The 15,923-nt window shown below is 37.0% G+C and overlaps 2 protein-coding genes across 2 annotated transcripts; both read right to left on the bottom strand.

Moving 5' to 3' along the window:
• Window positions 1–8,247: 8,247 nt before the first annotated feature.
• On the bottom strand, window positions 8,248–11,667 carry LOC127163103 (uncharacterized). Its single transcript, XM_051106153.1, has 3 exons — window positions 11,319–11,667; window positions 10,231–10,652; window positions 8,248–9,838 (listed from the first exon to the last, which is right to left on the bottom strand). Exons 1-2 carry the CDS (start codon window positions 11,638–11,640, stop codon window positions 10,237–10,239), a joined length of 738 nt encoding a protein of 245 aa, XP_050962110.1. The 5' UTR covers window positions 11,641–11,667; the 3' UTR covers window positions 8,248–9,838; window positions 10,231–10,236.
• A 1,163-nt stretch (window positions 11,668–12,830) lies between these two features.
• Window positions 12,831–14,772, bottom strand: LOC127163456 (phosphoinositide-interacting protein-like). The gene is made up of 2 exons (XM_051106691.1): window positions 14,438–14,772; window positions 12,831–13,690 (listed from the first exon to the last, which is right to left on the bottom strand). Exon 2 carries the CDS (start codon window positions 13,613–13,615, stop codon window positions 13,217–13,219), a length of 399 nt encoding a protein of 132 aa, XP_050962648.1. The 5' UTR covers window positions 13,616–13,690; window positions 14,438–14,772; the 3' UTR covers window positions 12,831–13,216.
• Window positions 14,773–15,923: the final 1,151 nt, after the last annotated feature.

Genomic DNA, 15,923 nt, shown 5'->3' with positions numbered 1-15,923 from the left:
TTGCTTATAAAAAGTGCTTGATCTGTGCATGTTTCTCTCCTGGTTCAGACGAGATGACTTTTCCACTGGAGGAAGTGTTATTATGGATTATAGACTGGTATTTCAGCTTTAAGCAAATGGTGGAAGTTAAAAAAAAATCTTAGCAATAGATTTGTTTCTTACAAACACGCAGCTTTTCTCTTCACAAGATGTTAACTGATGGACTGGAGTGGTGTGGATCAGCTGTTTGGACTCTCATTGATGGCACCCATTCATTGCAGAGGATCCATTGTTGAGCAAGTGATGTAATGCTGCATTTCTCCAAATCAACAAACTCAAATACATCCCAGATGTCCTCAGGGTGGGTACATTTTCAGCAAATGTTCATTTTAGGATGAACTATTCCTCAATCTTCAAGCTTCTGTAAAAACGGTGAAATTTCCTTCATGCGAACATAAGTATCTAGAAATGAATTCAGCAAATGGACTGTGAAAAAAAGAGAGACTCATGCTCATTCTAGAGAGCATTTGATTGAACCAAAATTGGTGTACGCCCTGTGAGAAAGATGGGTCATTAATAATGCTGGTACATTTACCCCAAATGTACCAACATTTGGTCCTGAGAGCATCAACATATTGGACAAGGAGAAATTGTTGGACTATGCCATCATATTAGCTTTCACATTAATTATATGGATAATTCGAAATACAATCCTCATGTGATGAAATATGATTACTTGTTTGGCCAGCTTCATTGTATTATTGCTGTTATTAACATCTCTTCTTCTGCATGGCTTCTCTTTCTGTCTTTCTCACACACATATAAATTGCATTTTGTGTTTCATTGTGGTATTTTCTGTTTCTACCGATGACCACCAAGATGCATGTTCATGGGTTATTAAAATAAAGAGCAGAGCGATCAATATTCAGCACTCCAGAAAGCCAACAATTACATTGGAAAGCTCTTACAGAACGCATTTAGGAAACCGATGTAATAACTCATCCGGGGGACTGTGGCTAACGACAGCATCCCATTTATGCAGAATGGGATTTTAGCAGCTTTTACGGAAATTTGTCAAATATATTCCAACCCATAAACTGTAAATAAACATCTGGTGGCAACATTTCAGGCATCCTAAATTAGATTAATCAGAATGATCGGAATTTACTGCTTGTATACAGTATTTTATGGGTCATAATTGTATATCTCGCAACTTTTTTTCTGCCACAGAGTAACAGAACGTACAGAATATTCAGACCTTTTTCTCATAATTGTAAGTTTATATTTCACAATTCTTTTTTTCTTTGAATTATGAGTTTATTTCTCAAAAGTCTTTGTTTATATCTCTATATTTTTAAGAAAAAAGTCAGATTAATGTAATAAAGCGTTGCATGTAATTTTTTAATTACAAAGCATACAGGACTTTGGAGAAAACAAGCTTCCATAGTTTCCCCAATTATTAAAGTTGACGTGTATGATTATTCACCCACTAGATGTTGCACAAGAGCACCACTTCTCAGACCAAAACAAACCTGTGCTTTGTTCACACCTCCACCCTCCATTGTCAAATAATAATTTCAATAACACTCCTGTCTTCAATAACACACACCTGTCTTGTAAGTGAGATTATCTGCTGACAGCCTTTCTTTATATTCGTCTGAACATAATAAATTATATAACGTAAAAGTTCAACACTGTAATGAAGAACACAAAAAATAATTTCTCACCTGCTGGAGAGCCTATCAGGTGAATGAGATCTAATGACAGTATTTTGTGAGGTAGAGCTGTACTTCTCATAGCTAGTAAGGATAAATTCAGAGTGTCTTGTGAATTTATTTGGAGTTTGTGTTGCATCCATTGCATAAGGTAGGTGGCAGAGAAAAGTTTAGAGAAAAACAGTGTAAATAGCTTATGTATAAAATAATAAACAAATAAACAATAAAAATAAATTATTAAAATGACTCAAATAAACAAAACAACAGTGTAAAAAGTGAATAGAAAAAAATTATAATGTGACATAACAGAAACTAAATATTTTTTTAAATAATATTTCATATATATTTTTATATTTTTTAATAACAATTATAACATAATGTTATTATATTAACAGAAAAAAAAAAAAACTAAACAAGTACATTTCAGAATGTAATAATTGGCTGTAGTATTGTTTTTGACAATCTTATTTCACTAAATTTATTACGTATTGCTCTTTTAAGGATGCTCTAAGCAGAAATGTTCAGTTATTGTAAACACAACAATCTTGGCCCATTCTTGAGGGCGGCACACCAGCAGAAACACGCCCACTTTCACTGACATGAGTTCAGTTGGCAGAACACATTCACTTTTTTAAAGTAGTACTTAGTGTATATATAAACTCTTATAAGTACACTGCAAGGAACTATTGTAGGAACGTTGCATTAGCTGTAGCTAAGCCAACCACCAGCACATACCTGTCGAAAAGTAAACCCGCCAGTTCCGTGTCATTCTTTATAACCAAACTCTACCTCAGTGCTCGACAACGGGTGATACCCAGCTCCAGATTTACTCTCGTTTTGGAACAAGCTTTGTCTTCCCGAACTTTTGCCCCGCTATGCTGCATCTACTAGTTTCGTAGCTGCTATCCGTCTGACCGCAAACATTTTTTGAAAACTCGCCCTCACTGCGCCGCGCGTCGTCATTGGCTGAGGGCTTCAAACGACACACCCACTGGCCAACGGTTGCCGTCAGAAAAGTCTCGACCGCAAAAATGGACCCTTTTTTTAATAAACGATTTTCCAACCAATAAATGTTGCACAAGAGCACCACATTTTTTTTCTGTGGAAGTTTGTAAGTTAACAAAAATATTAACAACAACAAAGTTATAAAAACATTATTTTCTGAGATTTTCTGAGCGATCAAAACATTGTTTTTTTTTTTTTTTTAATGTTTAAGAAATGTTTAATGTTTAAGGGCCGTTCAACGATCGTACTGTTAAAATTACTGGATAATGCTTCATAACTTAGAGAGAACTTTGCAAGAACGTTAGCTAGAAGTTCTAGGAAAGTTCTCTGTTTGCTAGGTAGTAGTTGGCTGAGACTATAGGTGCGTTCACGCCATATCGGAATTCCCGTAATTATGAGATTCCAACTTGTATCAAGTGTTCACGTCCTCGTAGAACTCGTAATTACAACTTGTGAACTGGGAGTCTTCTGAGAGCTACGACTTGTACCACATGACTGCTGTACCACCTGACCAATGTAGGCTCTGTTTAGGCATTGATAGTGTTGCCTTATATATCGTAATTATCGTAATTTTGAGATGACAACTTGTGACGTTCTACTCTGAGCTGTTCACGTCCACAGACTAAACAGAGCCTACGTTGGTTAGTGGTACACCGTCATGTGGTACAAGTCATAGCCCTCAGATAACTCCCAGTTCACAAGTTGTAATTACGAGTTCTACAAGGATGTGAACGCTTTTACAAGTTGGAATCTCGTAATTACGGGAATTCCGATATGGCGTCAACGCACCTATAGAACAGCATAATTCCAAGTCTGAGGACGTGAACTGCTCCGAGTAGTCACATGTTGTCATCTCAAAATTACGGTAATTATGATATGGCGTGAACGCAACATATCGACTTTATTTTTCAGTGCAAGAAGTAAGCTGTTTTCTCGTAATGTGTACGATTTCTGGTTCATAAGCCACCATAAGCAAATAACGAGAGGAATAACAAAGTGCAGTAAATGATAAAACTGTTTGCACTACAAATCACTGAGTTTATAATTAAGATAATACATTAAAATAGTATGGTAAGACACACCCGTTTGCAATAGCAAGCAGCAAAACAAGCTGTTTTGTACAGCTAAAACCAGCTGGAAGCGGATGGGACCAGAAGCCAGTCATAAACATTTTTCTACTCTTCTACATGAAATATGAAAGCAAATAGACATATGATTATGTTATATTATATGTTATATTATAGAAAACCAGTCATATGGGTACATTTTTTTAAATTGAGATTTATATATCATCTGAAAGGTGAATAAATAAGCTTTCCACTGATGTATGGTTTGTTAGGATAGGACAAATTTGTCCGAGATACAACTATTTGAAAATCTGGAATCTGAGGGTGCAAAAAAAAGAGAGAGAAAGAGAGAAAATCACTTTTAAAGTTGTCCAAATGAAGTTCTTAGCAATGCATATAACTAATCAAAAATTAAGTTTTAAAATATTTATGGTAGAAAATTTACAAAATATCCTAATGAAACATGATCTTTACTTAATATCCTAATGATTTTTGGCATAAAAGACAAAATCGATCATTTTGACCCATACAGTGTATTTTTGTCTATTGCTACAAACATACCAGTGTTATTTAAGACTGGTTTTGTGGTCCAGGGTCACATGTGATGTATTTTCTGTATGTGTTTTGTATGCAGCTCATTGTATTTTAATAACAGTGAAGGATGTTTATGACAATAAGCAGTGTAGCGTAATTAAACATACAAAGAGTGCATGTCTTCCTATTATAGAATCAAAATCAACTACAGATCACAATCAGTAATTGTTACAAGCACTCGATGATGGTTTAAAGGCGGGTTTTAAGCAAATACATTAATAAATATATCAATTTTAAAATGTGGCATGATGCTAATTTTACTCATATTTTAAGATGTTTGTAAGCATTATAGATAGTTTGTGTTGGTGTGGAACCAAACTTTATTTATCTTGAGTTAATGCTGTATATCGAGCAGCAGACCATGTTACTTACAGTCATGTGAAAAAGTTCAGACACCCTATTGAATTTCATGGTTTTCTGTATCAGGACACAATAAAAAATTATCTGGCCCTTGGCAGGTCTTAAAATCTGGAAAATAAATCCTCAGATAAACATCATCACATGTCATATCTCACAGTGTCATTATTTATTTAAGAAAAATACAACCAAGAAGGAAAAGTCAGGTGTGACAAAGTTAGGACATCCTATAATTCAACTGCCTGTAGATCCACTTTTCGCAGCAATAACTTGAAGCATTCATTTTCTGTGTGACTTTATCAGTCTCTCACATCCTTCTGGAGGAATTTGGACCACTCTTCTTTTCAACGTTGCTCCAGTTTATTGAGGTTTGTGGGTATTTGCATATGCACAGCTCTCACCACAGCATTTGAATCAGGATGAGCTCTGGACTTGGACTGGGCTGTCGCAACACCTTGATTCTTTTCTTTTCAGCCATTCTGTTGTAGATTTGCTGGTGGGCTTGGGATCATTGTCCTGTTGAATGACCCAATTTTGGCTCAACTTTAGATGTCGGACAGATGCCCTCGCATTTGACTTTAGAATACTTTGATATAATGGCCAACTCAGTGACTGAGGTGCCCAGGTCCTGTGGCTACAAAACAAGCCCAAAATGATCAGCCCTCCTCCAGCATGCTTGTCTTTTGGTATGAGGTGTTTGTGCTGATATGCTCTTTAGTTTTTCACCAAATTTGGCGCTGTGCATTATGGCCAAACATCTCCACTTCGGTCTCGTCTGTTCAAAGGACATTATTCTAGAAGACTTGTGTTTTGTTCAGATGCAACTTTGCAGACCTAAACTGTGCTGCAATGTTTTTTTTTTTTTTTTTGGTTTAGAAGAGCTTTCTTCTGCAAAGCCTTCCAAACATGCCATTTTTGTCCCATATTTTTCTAATGGTATTGTCATGAACTTTATCATTTAACATGTTAACTGAGGCCTGTAGAGTCTGAGGTGTAGTTCTTGGGCTGTCTGCCATTTCTCTGAGCTTTACACGTCTGATCTTGGGGTGAATTTTCTGGGCGTTCACTTCTGGAAGGAGAGGTGTCTGTTTTAAATGTCTTCCATTTGTGAATAAACTTCAAATTGTTTGGAAATGGCCGTATTACTCTTCTCAGATTGATGGCAGCAACAATTGCTTCTTTAAGATGTTTGCTGATGTCTTACCTCCTTGGCATTGTGTTAACACACACCTGAAGGCTCCAGACCAGCAAACTGCCAAAGCTTATGCTTTTATAGAGGCGCTCAGACTTGCTGATGATCAGTTAATCAAAGGTACTTGATTAGCAGTGCTTAACTGTTATTTACCCTCTTAATTCTGATGTTAACAGTAAGGGTGTCCTAACTTTGCCACACATGGCGTTTCCATTTTGGCTTTATTTTTGTTCAGTAAATAACGACACGGTGCAATTTGTCATGTGTTGTTGTTCATTTTATTTTATTTTATTTTTAAAAATTTAAGACCAGCCAAGGACCAGTTTTTTTTAAATGATGTCCTGACACGGAAAACCATGGAATTCAATAGGGTGTCCTAACTTTTTCACATGACTGTACGTAAACAAGATACATATCTGAGGAGTATCTAGTTAAACTATTCATGATTATATGATTAGTTGCATTTTATTATTTGCATTCAGAATTGTTTTTTCCTGAGGTCCATGACATTTTGGGGGTTTAGAAGAATCATATAACAGTGGATTTCATACTGACACCTGTTGGTGTCGATGCAGCATCACGGAAACTCACTCATGCTCAATTTATTCTGCATTCAAAAGGTCTGATTGGAAATCTGTAGCATTGGGCTGGTGATATGATCTCACCAAACTGGACCCCATGACAGGGAAGCACTCATGCAAAAAAACAGTGTAAAAATATCCTGCGTCATGCTCTCAGGGTGGATCTCTCACGCTCAATGCTGACATTGGCGCTGGCATTTCCAGTTCGTCTGGTTTCCAGAAAGGCATCTCTGACCAAAACACAGGACTATAAAAAAAGATGACGCCTCCAATTGTCACTAACAAAACAAAAACTTCATTTTATAAATTAAACTTATATGTCACATTCACAATAACCACAGCATAATTTTAGTACAGGTGTTCACATTCAGCATTAACATTCTCTGTTCTTATTGGTTATACCAGTTATAATAACAATAAGTGTTTTGTAAACCTATAAATAAAGGCAAAAGACTGTGGAAAGGCAAGAGTATATTAACAATTCACTTTCAGTACAGTGCATTAATCATAGTGTCAACGGTCAAGTTTAGCATTTTAGAGGTTCAACTGAGGTTTTCAAATGTTTTCCATAAAGTGCATGACAGGACTTCCAAAAAGAGACAGGAACTATACGTGATACTCAGAAATAAGTCTCATGATGTGATCATGAATAGTGGGGAAAAAAGGACAATAATTTAAGATCTAATTGAAGCAACTGCATTTTTGTCCAATTCTTTGCTGTTAAATTTCATTGACAGGATTTATTTTCTGTCACCCCACTTTCATTCTCATTCTGAAGGCATTTCAAGTTCACGTTTAAATTCCCAAGCTTTAAGACAGCGGTAGTCCAATGGTTGACTCCAGCAGACCTTCAAGTGACACGTCGTTTATCCTTTCTGTTAGTCACTCAGCATTTCCCAGAGTCCATCTCTCCATTCTCCAGTCCACATTCGTCCTCCAATCCATGCTCATTTGGGCAGGAGTTCGCGATACGGCACCGTCAGGTTCCCCAGGTACCAAAAGATCCAGAACACCAGGCTGAGGAAGATAATGATCGGTCCAGACAGGACAAACAAGTCCCAAAAACTGATGGGTGCAAAAATCCCAATGAGTAAGAGAACTAGTCCGGCCACGTCGAACAGAATGGCCAAGAAGAGAAAGAGGAAGCAGCGTCCCACTCTTTCCTTGCAGTCCATCTTGGAGAAGCTCAAGTAAGGAGAGCCGACGGACGTGTGGCAGGCTGACGGGCCTGAAGAATGAATGACAGGAACTTTTCCTCCACAAGACTTTTCTGAAGCAGCTCACCCACATTCTTACGCAGCACATTTCTTTGACGGCAGGTATGCAGCCACCAAAACGAGTTCAGCTGCCTGGCTAACGCCTACTAAAATGTCAAGACTTATTTTTATGCATATTATTCCTTTAAACTGTTCTCATCACCATGACAGTGGATCTACTAGATGAAACAGTTGAGAACAGATTCAAATATTGCTACAGATAGAGAAAAACCTTTGTCAAAATTGTACTGAGTTGTTTTCTCAGTTACATAATACTCAAATAACCATTGTGAGTCACTGAAAGAGATTGCACGTTTCAGGAAGTCACGCAAATTGAGGCATTATTCAATTTGACAATTAACCATAACATTTAAAGGCTAGGCATTAGTTTGAATCACTAACTGCATGTATGTAGTAAAAGTGACTAAGCCAAACCACTAAAGAAACAAAAAGCAATACAGTCACATGGGAGAAATGTGGTTTAATTTGAAAGTGTGGAAAGTTGTTTTATACAAACTTCAGCTGAAAACCGCTGTAGCTTTACATGCATTTCATATCACATCTGTTAAAACGACAACAACTACAGTATTATGAGTGAATGAGGGAGTGTTTACAGTCAAGATTTGTTTGGCATGTCAAGATTACTTGTTTTATATTTACATACATCATGCTATTTGTTTCATATAATTATATTCCAACATGCACACCTCCTTAGCTAATGAAAATATAATCTATATAAAAATATAGCTGAAATTTCATGATCTGGCAATGTGATTCTTTGTGTAGCCACAACAATTAGCAGTAAAATAAAGTAATTGATTTGACTGGTTTCTTTCCACTAAAGCAATGTTTGATAAACATATTCAAAGCTGAATTTTTAGCATCATTACTCCAGTCACATTTTGAAATATTTTTGCCATTTAAAAATAACTGTTTTCTATTTGAATATATTCTAAAATGTAGTTTATTTCTGTGATTTTTAGAGCTGAATGTTTAGCATTATTACTTCAGTCATGATCCTTTGGAAATCATTTAAATATTCTGATTTGCTGCTCTAAAAATATCTAGTATTGTTGTTATGTTGAAAACAGCTGAGTAGAATTTTTACAGGTATTTTTGATGAATAGAAAGTGAATAAGAACATTTATCTGAAACATAATTTTTTGTAACATTATAAATGTCAATTTAATGATCAATTTAAAGCATTAAAGCATCCTTGCTAAATAAAAGTATTAATTTCTATAATTAAAACTTTGGTCACAGGAATAAATTATATTTTAAAATATATTCAAATAGAAAAGTTATTTGAAATATTAAAAATCTTACTGTTCAAAACTTTGACTTGTTTATTGGTAGAAAATAAATTTACCTTTTAGGTAAAATATATTTTTGGCCTTGATATGTGTATTTTGAAATATATTTAAATATATATTTTAACATATATCTGTATTTTGCCATATGGGTACAGTATTAAATGTTTGCTTGTGTACCAAGATGAGCCGACAGATCACATGAATGAACTATCAGTCTATTGTATTTGCTGTCGGACAGGTTTGGTCACTGAGTGTAGCTAACAAATGAAATGGCTTGACTCTGGAGGAGTTTGCATGAGCGCTCAGCTGCCACTTTGAAAGGGAAATGGATTCCTACAATGCATGAGCTGGTGCATGAATTCACAAATGAGGATGTGCAAAAAACAAGGGCAGTACCTGAGTAGCACTTCACAACACAGAACATCAACACAATGACACACACTGAATGACTATATATCAGACAACATTCAACCACCGATCAACAGTTTTGGCAAAGCATTATAAATTATTCTAATGACTTTTGTGCAAAGTAAGGGTTCACTTCATTTCACCAATTTGGTGTCTATTGAATGTATTACAGGATAATAATATCAGCCACCCTGCTTTACAGATATGAGGCCACTGAGAAACTTCGACCCACATACAGAAACACAACAGACAGTTGTGTTTTAATAAATTAAAGCAGTTCAGTTTGTACTCAGTATCTCTAAACCTACTGTTGATGGCAGACGATTGAAGACTATTGAAGGTTCTTGGCTATTCAGTCATTGTTTTAGGACCTAGAAAGCAGAAAACAGGCTTCTTAAACTTTCAAAAAAAAAATTCCAAATCATAAATTAGTGAGTTCGCATCAGTTTAAACATTCGTATGCATATCTACAATGCATATTAAAGGTCAAGGATGATGTAGTTTAAATGTATAATAAAAATCAATACATGCAAGACCATACATAGATATATTCTATACAAGATCTTAAGTAAATAATCTAAATTCTAGGTTTAAATTTACAGCTTATCTTGGTAAACAATCACACACCAGTTAAAACAGAAACACAAGGATGTTTATTTATGAAAATGTCATGTGAATAGCATGAAACTGTCAGTCACATACTAGAATTTATTCTGTCATATCGGGTTTATTATGCTAGTAATTTAGGGTTAATTTAACTCACCTCTTCTTACAGCAGAACATCGATGCTCTGTGGCTGATCACCTGGCTTCTCCTCCCAAGGTTTTTCTTCAGCTTTGGTCATGTCTGATTCTGATTTCTCGTACACTTCGTTCTGATAACAGGTGAACTGATCATCTCCCAGCATTTTCTCCTCGGATACTTCATTGCATTTGCTCACATCTGATTCAGAACCGTCTTCTGACCGGGTCTGGTCATCCGTCTCCTCTTGAATCGGTTTAAATGACTCATCGTCCTTGTACGCTTGATTCTGGTAGCACATGAACTGATCATCATCGGACTTTCCTTTGGATAGCTCATCACATTTGATCATGTCCGATTCAAGATCCTTGCTTCCTGGGAAATAACTGGATTTTCCCCATGTTACATTTCGAATGGTGGAAGCTTTGCTTCCTGTTTTCTCACCTGACCAAAAACAATAGATAAGATTTAATATATGGATCAATATAGACTTAAATGCAAGAGTATATATGCATTTAATCAGCATTTGATCTTTAATTTTGTATTTAATATAAAAAAAAAAATTGCGTTGATATATTCAACATACACATAAATGCAATTTAGTATTCCGATACTAAAGAACTAACTAAATAAATAGATACAAAGAACAGAGATACTGCACTTTAAGATTAAACATTTAAAATTAAAGGTTCTTTAGTGGATTTTTATACGAAAATTGTGGTGGTGAAAAAATTAGATGGAAAATAGATGGAATAGATGGAAACTTGCGTTCGTTCGTTTTAAACTTTTGCGTTCGCCCGATAAACGTTGCGTTCTTTCGCGAAACTATTGTGTTGTGTTCAGAAACTTCTACAGGTTTTCCTTCCAACTCATTCTATAATCGTTTTGGAAACGAACGCAGACGTTTGGCAAAAGAACAAAACAGCGTTTAAATATAGACTGATTTTGCCTCCCATCTGCAAGAACATTTTTGCTGAAGATGATTCTAGAGTTGTTATATGGTTCTTTGGACATTAAAACAGTTCCTAACGTTTCATTATACGATAGGAAATCTGTGTTTCGGTTTCTGAGTTCCCCCCAGCATCAGTGGAACAATAAAACGCTTCTCACCGGTCTTGTCCTTCAGTTGTGTTTTGGACAATCTCTCCGTGAGTTTCCTCGCGAGCTGTTTGACGCTGTGCGCAGCGCTCGATCTGCGATCCCAACCTTCTTCCTTCACCCTAATGTTCCCAACGTACCACATGAGCCACAAGGCCAGGCTGGCGAACAAGATCAGCGCGCCGGTGTGGATGAGGAAATCCCCGTAAAACACGCCGTGCATCTGCACGTTACCGAATATCCCGACGAACAGCAGGATCACGCCAATGATGTCGAAGACGATCGCCATGACGAATAACGGCAGGCAGCTGCCGATGCACCTCTGCGCCATCATCTTCAGGAGGTGGATGAGGATGCTGCCGCTCCCGTTGCTAGTGGAAGAACTGCCGAGCTCAGGTGAGACCCACCTGGCGCACAGGGAGGGAACGCCCTCGTGACGTCATGGTGGCTGCAAGGCTGCTGACGGTGGGACTGAAATCAAATGGCCTTCCTACATCGCATGTTTAATTCAGCGATTATACCAGTATTTGTGCAGTAACGCATATACATTACTATTTTGTCTTTTTATTAGCTAAAAAAACGTATTACGTAGCCTATATACTGCCGATCATTGTTACACAAAACTTCAATAAGTCACTTTTGAGCAGCTTTCTGTTGGTCAAGACGTGATTAACTTGAAAACGAGGTAACTTTCCCGCCCTCACGCGAAACTCCCGTCCTGATCGCGCGGATTCCTATTTAAATAATGTCGCCCGCGAAATTTCTCTGAGCAACGGTCAATAGTCGCAAAGGGATAGTTTACACAGAAATTAAAATTCTGTTATCATAAGAGAACATAAAAGAAAATATAAAGATTTTATTTGCAAAAACAGATAATTCAGTTTTTTAAAACTTTCAAAATCATGTTTTTATTATGTTATCACGTTTTCACTGTATTTTTGTTGTTGTTGTTATTTTTAGTCAATCAAAATAACCCATCTGCAGTTTGAGTGAAATTAATTGGAATGCACAATGGAAAAAAACGATGATTTTTAAAAAACTGTTAAATGGTATAACCACTGCTGACCATTTTGTAAAAAGAAGATACATTTCTGTTTAAATTATGTCAGAGTTTTCATTTGTGGGTGATCTATCTCTTTAATATTGATTACTATGCACTATATCATTTATCTCACATTGTTTGTTTACATGACAGTAGTAACTCAGGATGTTGGATTCTGTGTCAGCTTGTACATCTTAAAAATTTGCCTGTCAAATGGGCTCAGGTCATTCAAACGAGAGCTCTGAATATGTGTACTAAAGCTGCGCACATCTTTCTGGTCCAGTCATGTTTGGTGACTATAGTTTCTAATCTCTGACACTTTCTTACTGGATGGTATGATGAGAAATAAAAGTAAATTCAAAGTATTATTAAACAGGCCTACTATAAATAACACATATTGCCAGCTTTAAAACATATAACAATTTTCACAGTAAATAGGAATGAGTCAATATTTAAACACAGTTTTAATGTTCACATTATGCATAAATCTGCATTGAAGCTACACACAGAACAGGCAGGTTAGTCGCTATGCTGGTTAAACAGTCTCATGAAGGAGAGCAGAAAAACTTTGTAAACTACATTCTTACACTTCTGAAGAATGCATGGTTTTAGACCCAAGGGAAAAGATTCCATCCAAGTCTCTGTTTCCTACTGCAGACATGGAGTCTATGAGATTTCTGTGCATGAAAAAACAACAACAAACAAGTGCTTGTAGTGTCTTGAAATAAAGAAATAGTTCATCCAAGAAATTAAACTTCTGTGATAATTTACTCACCCTCCTGTATGAATGTGGTTAGGAACAGAGTGGAGAGTAAGTAAATGATGACAGAAGTTTTATTTTTGGTAGAACTATCCCTTTAAGTTCTCCTTATAGGTTTATGTGAGGCTTGTAGTAACTGCAGAGGCGTTTGGTGGCATTCTGATGCCTCATTTGTCTTGTTATAGGCATCAAAACGACACCTACCACCAGCACCATAAGCCCCACAGACAGCAGTGCGGGACCTAGAATATTGGTGGCCATTATGGAGAAGCCAGCAAAGTAAAGTCCACTCAGCACCATCCCGCAGATCAGCACGCTGCCCCCGGAGGTCATAAGGAGGATGGCCTGCCAGTAGTACTCGCATTTTCCCGAAGCGGGCTGCAGGGTCCAGAAGGTGTCATTGTGGGACAGGCTGAAGACTGTGTTCTCGGAGCGAGGCGTGAGCTGCTCACGGGAAATTGAGCGTGGACTGTCCCTGGGAGGCAGGTGGTCTGGGACAGAAGGCATGTCTTCGGACGTCCCGCACCCCTGTGCCTCACACAGCCTCTGCTGAAGAGCAGTGTGATGCCTGATCAGCCGATTCTGCGGGAAATTATGAAATGGGTTTTTATCAATTAATTCAATCATTAAGTCTTACCCAAAAAAAAAAAAAAAAAAACATTTTATTTGTTTATTTGGGCTAAGACAGTTATTCTGAGTGGTTTCTTTTTCCCCCCACTGTCTGTCATAAACAGAGCCCTGCACCCTCACTCTATCAACTAGTTTAGATGTTGCTCCTTCTTCATTGTGCATCTGTGGGATTTTTTCAGCTGTTTTATGGTCCAGCAGGTGGAATTAGTGTGATCAGTTACCAAATTAACAACACAGCTCTCCTCAACAAGACATGCCATTCATGTCAAGACCATGAATGTTGTTTAATACTTAATACAGACATTAATAACAGCTATGCAATTCTTGACAAACATCACTAATAGAAGACTTGTTGAAATAATGTGATAAATAACATTACCAACAGTCACCCTACACTGCATGCACTGTTGTTGTTGGAAATCTCAGTAATACGGTAGTAAAATAATTGTTGAGTTTATAGGGCAAACAGGACCACACCCTGATCAGATACTGTACGGAAACATCACAAACAGCCTATATGTGAATATTTCACTGCAGTGAACGCGAATTATGAGATGACAGTTTAACAAATAATTTCTGCATAATGCACAGATTAGAGAGATTTAGGTTTTGGAGATCATTTCTGTACCTTAGCATATTGCTGCTCTTTTTTTATTATGAATAAATAAGCTTAAAAAGCTACAGAATGAAAGGTCTTACCTGTCAGATGTGTGTGTGTGATCGTGAGGATCCTCTTGAGTCTGATATCTGTCTGATCTGTCAGATGAGCATCAGTCCTGTCAACTCCTCTGTTGTGAGATGATCCAAGACCTCAGAGGCATGTGAGAGAGTGAGTGTGTGTGTGTGGGGTAAAGTGCATTAGATGGACACTAAGTGGAATTCTCACCCCCTCCTTTCCTCTCATTTCTACACTCTCTCATCCTTTTCTTTCTCCTCCTTCCTGTCCATTCACTCTCTCTTGACAGCAGAATAAAAAGAGAAGACAAACAACAGACAGAGCTACAGAAAGATAGAACGATAGATTGATAGACAGAGAGACAGACAGGCAGATAGAAAGACAGACAGAGATACAGATAGATAGATAGACAGACAGATGGATAGATAGATAGACAGACAGATGGATAGATAGATAGATAGATAAGATGGCTCTGACGTTGTCCCAGCCTCCGTCCATTCCTTGTGAAGTTCACCCAAATTCTTCAATCGATTTTGCTTGACAAGCCTCTCAAGGCTGCGGTTCTCTCGGTTAGTTGTGCATCTTTTTCTTCCACACTTTTTCCTTCCACCCAACTTTCTGTTAACATGCTTGGATACAGCACTCTGTGAACAGCCAGCTTCTTTGGCAATGAATGTTTGTGGCTTACCCTCCTTGCGAAGGGTGTCAATGATTATCTTCTGGACAACTGTCAGATCAGCAGTCTTCCCCATGATTGTGTAGCCTAGTGAACCAAACTGAGAGACCATTTTGAAGGTTCAGGAAACCTTTGCAGGTGTTTTGAGTTGATTAGCTGATTGGCATGTCACCATATTCTAATTTGTTGAGATAGTGAATTGGTGGGTTTTTGTTAAATGTGAGCCAAAATCATCACAGTTAAAAGAACCAAAGACTTAAAGTACTTCAGTCTGTGTGCACTGAATTTATTTAATACACAGGTTTCACAATTTGAGTTGAATTACTGAAATATCACGACATTCTAATTTGATTGAGATCCACCTGTAAATGATACACAGACAGATATATGGACAGATATATACTGTAGACAGATAGACACTGATTGAAAGACGATGATAAAGAAAAAATAAAGAAGATGATAGATAGATAGATAGATAGATAGATAGATAGATAGATAGATCCCAGCAAGCAATTTTTGGTCTAAAAAATGTATATTAGCCGTTGAAACACAGCCTAGACGTCTAGGCTAAAATAAGGTTGTCATTGGGCTGTCAGTGAAAATTTAATAGACGTCTAAACATAGCCCTAGAATAGACTATAAATATAAATATATATATATATAAATATAGAAATAAAACCAAACACCTGACTTTGCTTACATGATGAAATATCATATATCTCACAAGTATTTTGCCAAAAAATGACATGTAACTAAATTCAAGATTATTTGGTCTAGAAGTGGGTTACAAATAGCCGGACTATATCGGGTCTATAGTTAAACTAGACGTTGAA

The sequence above is a fragment of the Labeo rohita genome, chromosome 3 (assembly GCF_022985175.1).
Source record: "Labeo rohita strain BAU-BD-2019 chromosome 3, IGBB_LRoh.1.0, whole genome shotgun sequence".
Lineage (NCBI taxonomy): Eukaryota > Metazoa > Chordata > Actinopteri > Cypriniformes > Cyprinidae > Labeo > Labeo rohita.
The sequence above is the reverse complement of the archived record's forward strand: the minus strand, read 5'-3'. Positions and strand labels throughout refer to the sequence as shown.

Coding starts and splice junctions, on each gene's coding strand:
- LOC127163103 (XM_051106153.1), bottom strand. CDS start 11,640: ATGATGGCGCAGAGGTGCATCGGCAGCTGCCTGCCGTTATTCGTCATG. Junction 10,653..11,318: donor ACAACTGAAGGACAAGACCG/GTGAGAAGCGTT, acceptor GTTTTTGGTCAG/GTGAGAAAACAGGAAGCAAA.
- LOC127163456 (XM_051106691.1), bottom strand. CDS start 13,615: ATGCCTTCTGTCCCAGACCACCTGCCTCCCAGGGACAGTCCACGCTCA.